The 12,386-nt window shown below is 49.4% G+C and overlaps 1 protein-coding gene across 10 annotated transcripts in view; it reads left to right on the top strand.

The window, feature by feature from the left end:
- Positions 1-12,386, top strand: part of ZFAT (zinc finger and AT-hook domain containing) — a 286,335-nt gene that overhangs the window by 158,739 nt on the left and 115,210 nt on the right. For all 10 annotated transcript variants that reach the window (XM_023248127.2, XM_045050258.1, XM_019823176.3 and 7 more), the window contains 2 exons: positions 6,112-6,300; positions 7,916-8,066. In XM_023248127.2, the coding sequence (XP_023103895.2) occupies positions 6,112-6,300; positions 7,916-8,066 (340 nt within the window). The remainder of the gene's footprint in view (positions 1-6,111; positions 6,301-7,915; positions 8,067-12,386) is intronic.

Raw genomic sequence — 12,386 nt, 5'->3', positions numbered from 1 at the left:
AGTGGTAGAAAATTATTGTTGAACTTGCTATTAGAGATAGAAATTCTGTTTTCAGAAGAGCAGTGTTTGACATGAATACTTAACCAGAGTGAGGAGAGGGTAACTAGGAAGCAGGCAGAGAAACTGAAGAGACAGGCTTTGAAGTCAGGCCAAGGTTGACTTGACCCTCCCAAGTCCACAGCCAGGTGGAGTCCTGAGAATAAAAGTGAACGTGTCCATGGAGCCTGGTGGTTTAATTTGCCTCGGCTTCCAGAAATGCTGGGTCTGGAGCGAGTGTCTCCATGCTTGTGCCTGAAGGAAGGACAGTGTTGGGAGACTGGGTGGCGAATGTGGGCTGAGAGCCGGGACTTCTCAGGGAAGTTTCCTCGTGAGGTCTTGGAGCTCTCTCCTCTCTCGACTCCCAGAGGACCCGTGATGTCGGCCGTAGGGCCCGCCTATGATTTTACCGCCAGAGACTGGGAACCAGGCCCCCCCCCCCCGCCCCCGCCATGCTGCACAAATGCTACACGTCACATCCAGAAACAACAGGAGACTGGATGGAGGGAGACTTGAGAAGCAGGCGGCAGGGGAGGAAGTGGGGAGACCCTCAGACGTGCCTAGTGCCACTTTCCACAGATAAAAGGTGAGCACCTACTGTGTGCCAGAGCTGTGGCTGGGAATGAAAACTAGGTGGTAGTGCCGGCCATGATAGAGCCGGACGGGGGCTGAAAGACGCATGGCTTCCGGGGATGCCACAGACAACCCAGGATTTCTCCGTGTAGACGTCTGTGTTCGTAGCCCGGAATCTCTGGGTAGCGTCCAGGGTTGTGGCCTGTGTCAGCCGGTCTTCATTCAGCCTACCGGCTTGCCCCTCTCTTGCATGGTGTTTTACCTGGAGTTATTTGCTCCTCCCTGAATGCACATGCTGCTTTTTCTGTGGGAGACTTGTTCTTTCCATAGTGCTCCAGTGCCCAAGGGATCATGTCACATCATCCCCAAGAATCATTCCCAAGGCTGCTGAGGACAGTGCTCACCGTGTGGTGCCCGAGTCCATGGGAAAAGAATCTTTGGAAGCTCTTGAGAATGGAACGTAGCTGAATGGGCTGTGGTTCCATGTTGGGTGAGGCCACAGAGAATTGATGAAGGATGTACATTTGGGGAAGTCTTCAATGGGGAGTATCTTAGCATCTGTTCCCCCAGATGCAGCCTTGGCTGTGGACAGTTTATGGGATGGTGATCCCAGGCAGCAGAAGTGAGGGAGTGGGGAGGTGTGATGGGACGGAAGAGAGCCAAGGGTTTGTTGTTGGGCTCACTCCTTCAGTCAGTGAAACCTCGGCTCTTCCGGAATCTTGAAGCTTCAGATGGCTTCCAGAATTGTCCACCCAAGTCAGGAGCCCAGAGTGGTCATGTGTTGGCTCCCATCCCTCATTGGTTGAGGGTTGCCCTCCGCCATATTGAACCGTCTTCACTTCTGGGCTGCAGGGGCTCAGCTAGGACACCAAAGGACACCCTGTGCAGCAGAGGTGGGAGGCTGGAAGACCAGGTGAGTGTGAGCTGCCCTCTGTAGCTGCTGCCAGGGTCGGGTGTGGGCCCAGGGGCCACAGCGAGAGCCCCACTGGCATTTCAGTCAGGGAACCAGAACTCGCACAAACTGGTCTCTGGCGTCCGTCCAAGAGGGAGGAGGGTGCGTAGTGTTCCGTCCCCCACTGTCTTACTCGTATTTTTCTTTCGCTGACCCATATTGCTCATTCCTCCACCCCCTTTTCTCCCTGACGCCTCCTTTCCACAGCCATGCTCCTCAAGGAGAGGCTCTATCTCCCTGAGAGGGGCTTCGAATTTGGAGATGCAAACGTTGCCTAGTCTGATCTCCCAGGTGTTGCAGACTCTTCCCCACAGTGTGACAAATGGTATCTGAAGCTTCCTTGAAAACTGTCATCGGAAATGCATCACCAAAAACCACCCTTTCCCTGTTGGACAGCTCTGACTGCTGGAAATTTCTCTCTTCTGCTGAAATCTGTTGCTGACTTGTACCCACTGGTTCTCGCCTGGCTTTTTGGAGCACAGCAGTGCAGGTCTCCTTTGTCCCCTAGGGTAGGCCCTTTCTCTGCTACAGGCCTACGTCAGGCTCATAAAATAAGGAGGCATGGACCCATCCTGCAGGAGAGTCGCAGCACAGTGAGGCATCTGAATAGAAAATCGCAAAGCAGTGTGGGAAGTCCAGCCATTGCTGTAGTGGTATGTTGGTTATGTGTGTGCGTGTGTGTGCCTTTCAGTTTGCCATTCGGACAAGCAGAGGATGTGGCGTGGGGGTGTTGTGTGTTATCTGTGTGCAAGGTACAGAGGGGTATTTGGTCAACTTGTCACCCAGTATTGTAGCCCAAAGGGGTGAGCAGTAAGTACTCGTGTGGGTGTGTATTTGAGTCATGGCCTTGAGGGTTCAGGGGTTGCGGGAGAGAAGATTCATGGCAGATCTTGGAGTGCTTTATCTAGTACTTTCTCCTAGTGCAGATGGGAGGGAAACCATGGAAGGGTTTGAAGGGGGGGGCAGTGACAGGGACAGATGTGAATTTTGAAGCGATTCACTCTGGGATCAGGAAGGAGAATGGTTTGGAGGTGTGTCAGTCAAGATGACTTTTAGCAGAGGCACCAACTGAAGACGTGTTTGAGGATGAGGATGGCCGTTCATTGGGGTAAAGAGGCATCTGGGGACCAGTGGTTCCAGGGCGGGCTCAGCCACCATCACAGTCTCAGGGGCCGTGTTTCCCTTTGAGATCCTCGAGGCATCGACCCGTCTTTCGCTTGCTCTCCTGTAGTTCCTGAGTGTTTACCTCTGTTCCAAGCAGTGCACACGGCAATGCCTGGCCGAAGAAGAGGGACGTTTCTTTCTTCTTAGGGAAGAAAGCTGCTCCCAGAAGCCCCCTGGCAGCCTCTCCCCCAGACCCCCTTCGCCACACTGAGGTCCTGTAGCCCCAGCGGCCGGGTGGCTGTCCCCGGAGCGGGAGGGGCACTGCCCTTGAGGCAGGCACGGGCACCGGGGGTGGGTCTGGTGGCCGGAGCGAGGGCACTGATGGGGGAGGTGAGATTCTTGCCCTCTCCCCTCCTCCCCCTGGGCCAACCCAGGCTCTTCCAGACCCTTATGTGCTCCGTCCACCATCCTCATGGCGCTCAGCTCTGCAGTGCGTTGCAACATAGGATGCCGACAGCAGAGTCAGGATCTAGCTTATCCGGGGCACAGCCAGGAGCTCCCTTCTGCTCGTGCGGGCCCACGCTGTGTGCGTACTTTTGGTTTTTTAAGTCGACGCGTGCTGTTAACCCGGGTTCTGCTTATGGCAGGCTCAAACTCACAGGGTGCCGCGCTTGTCGTTGTCGCACGTGAACATATCTCTTCCTGCTGTGTCGCTCATGCATTGAATTGTATCCCTTGGTGAGTCTGTTTATAAAGTGAAGCATGATTTTAAATGCAAACAGTCCCTTGGTAAGTCGTTCTGGCCTCTTCATAGCATCCAGTATATTCTCCTGTTGCTTATGCACACGTGTCACCCACGTGACTGTGACGCAGGCAACTTTAGGCTCTTTGAAATGTTTTTAATACAGCCGCTAAAAAATGCTCTAAAAACATTCCCGTCAGGCCTGATGCAGGTCAGACGTCACAGGATGTAAGCACTGGCAGTGACTTCGCAGGTCACTCGTTTTGCCCTGTTTCTTCTGCTCCTCAGGGGTCGTCATGCTCTTCAAGGGGTGGACCTGTATGATGGTCCTTGACTTCTCCCCTTTGGCCTTGGAGAGTAATGCACAGTCTGTGTGATTCACGATCTCATCTGCTGGTTTTTCTCCTCGCTTCAATGTTAACAGGCTCAGTACTAACGCTAATTACGTGACTAAGGACCTGCTCCGGTCCATTCAATTCCCTAAGACTGCTTCCACCAGGTTGAAACATGTTCCAAGTACTCGGTCTGTGGGGACAAACGTTAAGTGTTTGTCTTGATCAGTCTGCCCCATTAGCCACATGTTTTTCCTGGCGTCATCTTGGGAGCGCTTTCCTCCCCCCAGCAGCCTTCCCCAAGAGTTTGTGTCTCCGCATTGTATCTTGTCCCGTTGGTTGCTACATTTATGTGCGGGTCTGGCTGTCGGCCGACCTGCGTCGTGGGAAGCAGGGACGTACGGAGCTGCCTCAGGCCGTCTCCCCTTTGGTTTCTCCCATTTTCTCCAGCTTCTGCCTTATCACTGCACGGTTCCGACCTCACCTGCGTGATGCCCCATGCCGGCGCTTTCCGGGGCCCTACTGTCCGTCCGCCTGTGCGTCTGTCCTGCAGCCATGCACCCGCCCCGCGTGCGTCTCTGCCAAAGGGCTGTGTTCCTTCCACTTGTCATGACGTCCCGAAGAAGGGATTCTCGGGCAGGTTAGTTCAGGTCTGTGTGTGATTCCAAGACCGAAAACTCCTTCCCCTTCCTTCCTGTATCTCCTCTGGAATCCGGAACCGCATGCATTCAAGCGATCACACGTCCTTTTATTCCTCACTTTGGTGTTGAAGTCTTTCTTCCCCCTCAGGCTACTGCCAAGTGTCGCCGTGCGATGTCGGTCGCCGTTCCTTCTGTGGCTGGCGTCTCCGTTCTTCAGTGGGTTTAAGTGTCCTTTCAACCCACCCAGTTCACCCTCCCCAGTGGCGGCAGATGTTTAAAGCACAGATACGGGTTAGCCCTCCTCCCACATAAACTGTGGCTCACCGTTGCCTTCCTCGGTGGCAGGAGGGTGCTGTGGGTGAAATGTGGCCGCAAACGCGTTTCTCTTGGCTCTCCCATTGTCTTAAGATCTTTTAGATAAGGGCCGACCTTGAAGCATCTAAAGATTTCATTTAAAAAATTGGAATTCCCGGTCTCTTTCTGAACAGCCCAAAGATTTGATGACCTTGTCCTAAGACCTGACAGGGTGGCCCCAGCCGCAGCTGGGGCCTGTGCTCTGTCACCGGAGTCCTGCTTGGCGGCTTCCCTTGCCCACACTGCTAGACTGGCATCCGTGGGCACTGGAGTTTCCTGCCCTGCTCTCCCTGAAGGAGGGTCCCAGACCTCTCGGGGTCTTCGGGCCCTCTGGAACCTAACTTTCACTCCCTCCACTGGTTTTATTTCCACCTCCCTGCTTCTCCATGAAGCTATAGCCACACAGCACGCACACTAAGCTAATGGTTTCCTGCTTGTCTTTGCTGTCTTTTGTTACAATGAGATGTTGCCATTTTTTTTTTAATTTTTTTTAACATTTATTTATTTTTGAGACAGAGAGAGACAGAGCATGAACGGGGGAGGGGCAGAGAAAGAGGGAGACACAGAATCCGAAACAGGCTCCAGGCTCCAAGCTGTCAGCACAGAGCCCGACGCGGGGCTCGAACCCACGGACCGTGAGACCATGACCCGAGCCGAAGTCGGACGCCTAACCGACTGAGCCACCCAGGCGCCCCATGGGATGTTGCCATTTTTATTACCATACCCACTCCTTTGTTTCACACCCTTTTTGCGTGACCTGTTCCCCAGCGTTCCCATCACTTCACAGACGCTTGTGTTTACAGTTAACGGAAGGGTTGGTTCCCCAGAAAGCCTTTCCTGACTTCTCGAGTGGATCCTACCATCCCTTCTCATTTCACTTGGCACGCGGCTGACTGCCCCCCTCCCCACCCCCGGCCCCCACCAGACTGCAGGGCATTTGAGGGCAGGGTCTGGGTCTGTGGCTTACTGGTCTTCGTATCCCCCACGGACGGTACCTAGTAATTGTAGCTTGAATGATTTCTTCCTGGGCTATATATAAATCTTGGGGGACTCTATCTTCCTTAATGACTCTGAAGTCTGGTAGGCGTCATGAAAACAAGGTGAGGGGTCATGCCTGCTTTATCAACACTGTATCCCCAGTGCCTCGATGGTGGCCTGTGGCCTCAGTGCCGAAATTTACTGAATCAGGTGAGAGACTGAAGAATCAAAGATGATGCCTGAAGTGTTGGAGAAGCCTGCGTAGCAGTGAGGACCCAAGTGTATAGATCACACACATTTATTTCTTTTACTGTCGCATAAAAAGGTTATGTGCGCGCTCCAATTCTATCACTGATATAAAAGGATATTTTATACATCTCAGTATTATTTGACCTCCAGGTGATGAATCTGACCTTGAACTGGAAAGGAAGTACAAGGAGGATGATCGAGAAAAGACTCCAAGGAGGCCGCGGACACAGAGGACGGAGAAAGTCCAGAAGATCTCCTCGGGAAAGGAGGCCGGGCAGGTTTCCGGAGTGAAGAAGCCCATCATAAGTGTGGTTTTAACGGCACATGAAGCTATTCCAGGTGAGGACAGCAAGCGGGACGGGGCCAGAGAGGAATGCTGTGCTGAGTCCATACTGGGCAGTCTCACCGCTTGGACCCCGTGGTCCCGGGCAGGGGCTGCTGCTGTCGCTGCCGCAGACACGGTCAGAGGAGCAGCGGCCACGGAGCGTGTCTTTCCTTTGCTCCCCTGGCCCAGTCCCTGTCCTGGGTGTGCCCCCTGCTCACTGTGTTGAGCGGTGCGTCCCCCGTGTGAGACAGACCTGCCGAGACCAGAGGGACGCAGCCCGCTCCCGGGAACCCATGTTCTCCGGTTCCCTCCGCCTAACTTCTGTCCTGCATTTTTAGTGTCTCCATCAAATGTTTTATAATGCTGGAGATTTCTGTCTGCATTTCCTTTCACATAAAGCAGCCTGTGGAGATATTATACTACCTTTTTTTAAAAAAGGCCTCTTTCAGGAAGGGATACTTCAGACAAAAAGCAGTATGATGTGAGAGTAGGTTCCAAAGTATAATAATGGTTTTTTCCCTATCCATTTCGGGGGCTAGTTGTCAAATGTATTTTAAAATCGAGTGTAGGATTTTAAGAGCAGCTGCAGCCATTTAAACAGTCCTTTCCAGTGGAAATAGTAACTCCTTATTTAAGGTGAAAATGCCAGATAAGTGCCTCTTTACACTTCGATGCGGAGTACGATGATCATTAGGAAATAAAAACACTGGGCGAGAGGAACCTTCTGGAAACTCACCTCATCTGCGCCAGCCTGCTTCAGAGCAGTGTCAGTCTGGGAAGAGAAACCTCGGAGAGGGGTGGCTCCTGTTCTCAGCCGTCTCTAGACGAAGTTCCCACAGTAACGACTTTAAAATTGGCGGTAGGCTTTCAAGATTTCTGCAAGGGGGGTAGAAGTGTGATGGATGTTTGCTGTTCTAGATCCAGGGATAGATTGGAGCCCTTTCTTCACTGCACTGGATACGTGCATGTGCGTGCGTCCACATACGTGTGACGTGTCCACTGCTGTGCAAGGTCTTTGATCATTTCGCATCATGGAATTGCGCGAGCAGAGGGACCCTTGAGGTTTTCCACTCCAGACCCGTCATTTGCTGGGGTGGAAACGGAGGCTGATGGTAAGGTCATGCCACATTTGGGACTGGACCCTTGGCAGCTCGGATTCCTGTTCACGGCCGATGCCACTGCTCCATACTGTCTTGGTGCGGTTTTACGCTTATTTGCCTTTATACGGGACCTTATTTGCCTTGATACGGGATTTACCTTATTTACTTTATACAGGATTTACCTTATTTACTTTATACAGGACCGCTTACAGGTGGTCCTGTATAAAACCTGATAGGTAAACACATACGTATGTATGTCCCCATCTTACATGTTTCTGTCTTTTTCATAGATCACAGGGAATTACCTCAGAAAGGTGTTCTGGTAGATTATTAGGAAACTTGCCCTTCCCACCCAACACACACACGCACACACACACACGTTAAACGTGTGAACTGCAGGAAAACCAGTACCTGGTAAGGGTACTGTATACAGTGAGGAAACACTTCTGGGGCTCCACTCCCGTAAGGGGTGGGATCCGGGACCTCCGCGGTGCCCCTTCAATGTGTGCTGCCTTGTGCTTCATGTCAGGTGCCACCAAGATCGTTCCAGTGGAGGCCGGGCCCCCGGAGACGGGCACTGCAAACCCCGAGGCCACCCCGGCCGACCTGGCGCCTCGGAGAGGGTACCAGGAGTACGCCATCCAGCAGACGCCGTACGAGCAGCCCATGAAGTCCAGCAGGTAAAGTGTGTGTCCCGTGTGACCTCAGCCAGAGCTGGATTCTGGTGATGGCCGTGGGGGCTAGAGGACCAGCATGTTAGCGTCCCAGGACTGTGTTTGCAGACTGGGTTGTAGAGGACATGGGTTCCTTGACGTAACCCAGGAGTTGGACTCTCCATTACGGTGCCTGTGTGTTGACTGAGCCTGGGTTGCTTCTGGGAAATGCGTGGCACATCCACTTGCTCTGGGACCTGAGCACCGACTGGCTTAATGAAGGGGGAGCAGTTTACGTACATCAGACGTATGTTTGACCTTAATAAAAAGAGGTTGTAAGTAAGGCCTTACTTAGTACGTTTGCTGATTTTTATTTATTTATTAAAAAAAATTTTTTTTAAGGTTTTTATTTATTTTGAAAGTGAGAGAGAGCATGTGCGCACATGTGCACAGGTCGGGGGGAGGGGCAAAGAGAGACTCCCAAGCATGCTCTGCACTCACGTGGGGCTTGAACTCACGAACCGTGAGATCATGACCTGAGCTGAAATCAAGAGTCAGACAATGGACTGAGCCACCGAGGCGCCCCACGTTTGCTGATTTTTAAAGTTGCACATATTATAATGAAAAAAAAAAATCTTTATTCCCTCCCCATTTTCAAAAGTAACACTTGTTGGGGCGCCTGGGTGGCTCAGTTGGTTAAGTGTCCAACTTTGGCCCAGGTCCTGATCTCACGGTTTGTGAGTTAGAGCCCCACGTCAAGCTCTGTGCTGACAGCTCAGAGCCTGGAGCCTGCCTTGGATTCTGGGTCTCCCTCTCTCTCTGCCCCTCCCCGTGCTCACACTGTGTCTCTCCCTCAAAAATAAATAAACATTAAAAATTTTTTTTTAATTAAAAAAAAGTAACACTTGTTATTTTCTTGTGGAAAGTTCCTTCACCCTGGATGATGTAGTTAATCAAAGTAACCCATCGTTCTTCTTCTAGAGGCAACTACTGTTGCCACTGTAATTTTTTCATGATATACTAAAACATAGTGCTTTAATTATGTTACTTTTTTCTAATAGAAAATACCAAGTGCATTGTTATCAACTTTTTTTTTTTTAAACTTAACCACACCTTAGGGACACCTGGGTGGCTCAGTTTGTTAAACGTCTGACTTTGGCTCAGGTCATGATCTCGCGGTCCGTGAGTTCGAGCCCCGCATCGGGCTCTGTGCTGACAGCTCAGAGCCTGGAGGCTGCTTCTGATTCTGTGTCTCCCTCTCTCTCTGCCCCTCCCCCACTCGCACTTTGTCTTTCTCTCCCAAAAATAAACATTAAAAAAAAAAACCACAAAACCTACCACACCTTAAAAAATGTTTTTGATACATAGTTTTAAAAAAGTATCTGCTGTTGAATAGGGTGCACTGTAGTTTGTGTAGCCAGGTTTTGCTTGATGGGCAATGTTGTGCTCAAGGGTCTCGGACCTTCGTCTTTCGGTTCTTCTTCACGACTTCCTGTGGGGTGAATCGCTAGCATTGAAATTGCTGTCTCAAATAGTAGAGAACTTACAACTGTAACCAACATTGAAAACCATCCTCCACACACATTGGGTCAGTTGACAACCCTTAGTGAATGCCCAGGTGCGTTTTCTATACCCTCCCCAGGGTCTCGGTCTCACCACCTGTGATAGGTACCTGCTGGGGTGGGGGTGGGGGGTTAGCAAACTGCACCTGAGCTCTGCAAACATTTTTCCAGCCGAGACGAAAGACAAAGAAAATGCCAGTTGCCAGTGGGTTTCCTCTGTTTCTGGAAGAGGGGAAATGAGGCGTTCTTGAAGAGAGCATCGCTTTTAGTGCCAAACAGACCTGGGCTGGCTCTAGACTTTTCTACTACGGTTCAGCTCAACAGATTAAACGCCCGTTATGTGCCAGGCACTGGGGATGAGAGAGAACAGGACAGACGCCCTGTCGCGTGGAGGAAGCCTTTGCTCTGTTGTATCTGACTCAAGTGGATGTGCCTCTGAGCCTCTGTTATTCCAGCCGTAAGATCGTCTAGTACGATCTGACTTAGTTTAGTGGTGAGAATAAATGATAAACCATATGAACATGGTGTCATGTGGGATGCTTCATTAATTCGTAGCCTCAGCCCTCTGTGCTTGCAGCTGTGGGCAACTGAATTTATTGATGAAGCTGTAAAAATACTCATTCCTTTGGCAAAACTGTCATGGAATTAAGTTTGAAGAACATTCTGGTGTCAACTTAAGTTGATTTGTAGACCCTAGCTAATTATTTTCACACTCTTTCAAAATCTGCTGGGGAGGGGTTCAGCTAACTGGTCATCTAGCCAGCAAATCTATGCAATATTTAATCAACAGGTTTTGGCTGTACTTCAGCTGTCATGCATTCTAGTAGTATAGCACAAATTACAAAATTGTTATGAAAGAGGCTTTTTTTTTTTTTTTGGCACGATGATGTTGCTTTGTAAAATATAGACACAAACTTCTAGGTTACACCAAGAGATCAGTTAGGTTTTCACACAAATATGACACTGGTGCTTGCGGTAGAAAATTTTTGAAGTCCAGAAAACTGTAAGAAAAAACATCATTTGTAATCACACTACTGTACTATAACCACTGTTTATATATATATACATATATATATGTATGTGGATACATAGATATGGGTCTACATAGATATATATATGTATACATATATATGTATATAGATACATAGATAAGTATCTATATAGATACATATATACACATATATATACATGTATATATATTTTTTTAATGTTTATTTTTGAGAGAGAGAGAGACAGCATGAGTGGGGAGGGACAGAGAGAAAGGAAGACACAGAATCTGAAGCAGGCTCCAGGCTGAGCTGTCAGCAAGGAACCCGACACGGGGCTCGAACTCACAAACTGTGAGATCATGACCTGGACTGAAGTCGGCCGCTTAACCGACTGAGCCACCCAGGTGCCTCACCACTGTTAATATTTTCAATGTGTTTCCTTCCAGCCTTTTTTTGGGCCCGTATGTTTTATAAAATGGAGTTTATATTTCATATGCAATTTTATATCTTAAGACCTACTCACTGTACTTATTACTTTCCTTGCAAATGCCTCTTCCTCATTTCGGATGCCTCCCCTTTCCCTGGCTTGGTTATCCCGTTCACCCTTCAGCTCTCTGCTCAAGTGCCCAGTGTTCGGGACAGCCTGCCTGGGGTGGGTCCTGATCTGGGCTCATGGAGCATCCTGCCTTTTCCCATCACACCAGGGAGCCGTAGTCCTTATTTGCTCCTTTTCGTGGTTGTTAGTCTGGCCTGTCACCTCCTCCACAAAGTGAGCTGCAGGAGAGAATGAGTTGTGTTTGTTTTTGTCCCTCTTGTGTCCCCAGTGCCTGGAATACTTGTTTTGAATGAATGAATGAATGAATGAATGAATGAATGAATGAAAAAAACAGATGTGCTAAGAAACTAGTTCCCTATGTTGGGACCTTCAAGCAGCTTTTCACTGTGAGCACCTTTGTTCGAGTACCTTTTGTATTCTTTCCTTTAATTGATTCCCAGAAGTGAATAACTTTCTAAAATGCACTGGTAAGAGTGCTTCTCTCCCAGCACGGGGAACATTTGGAGTGAAGTAATTTAAAAACGGTCATATGGACACTGCGGCCCTGTGTGTCAGTTCACGGTCCTAGTGAGTAAGGCTTGCGCTTGAGAGTCTGACGTAGGCTCCTTGGAATCTTCATCAGATTCATTCCCCTTGGCAGGAAACAGGGCACGGAGGGCTTTATCAGGTTTCTGTGTAATAATACAAAAAAAAAAAAGTCAGAGCCAAAGATTCTCCTAAGACCATTTAGATCTTGCATTAGAGGAGAAAGTACTGTGATTTGTTTATTTAATTAACGTTTTGAATCTTGGGTTTCTTTCTCCAGTGTTCTTGATACCAATAAAATCTATCACCTTCTGGATTTCTTTGTCATTTCAGAAAGATCCAAATTAGTTTCCTGACATTAGCCTTGGGTTTAGCATGCAGGCAGAGTGCTAACTTTCAAATTTGAATATTTTAATTACATTATGTGAATTGTACCCTCTGGTGTTTATGAACTACAATCGATTTAAATATTTTTAATTTAAAGACAAGGCAACCTATGTTGATCAAGCATAGTTGAATGGGTAGTTCCATATATACAGACTTTGCAGTTCCTGTGGATACAGCTTAATGGGCTCTGGTCAAGAGCATTGAGTGAGATTATCAGTGTTTCTGAGGGCCTTCATGGACAACCTCGACATACTGTGCAGTGGGAGTATAGGTACAGAGGAGAGGAGGCCTCACCTGCCTGTGTGTCATCTGTCAATTCCTGTCCCTG

The sequence above is a fragment of the Felis catus genome, chromosome F2 (genome assembly GCF_018350175.1).
Source record: "Felis catus isolate Fca126 chromosome F2, F.catus_Fca126_mat1.0, whole genome shotgun sequence".
Lineage (NCBI taxonomy): Eukaryota > Metazoa > Chordata > Mammalia > Carnivora > Felidae > Felis > Felis catus.
Note: the sequence above shows the minus strand (reverse complement) of the source record. Positions and strands in the feature narration are given on the sequence as shown.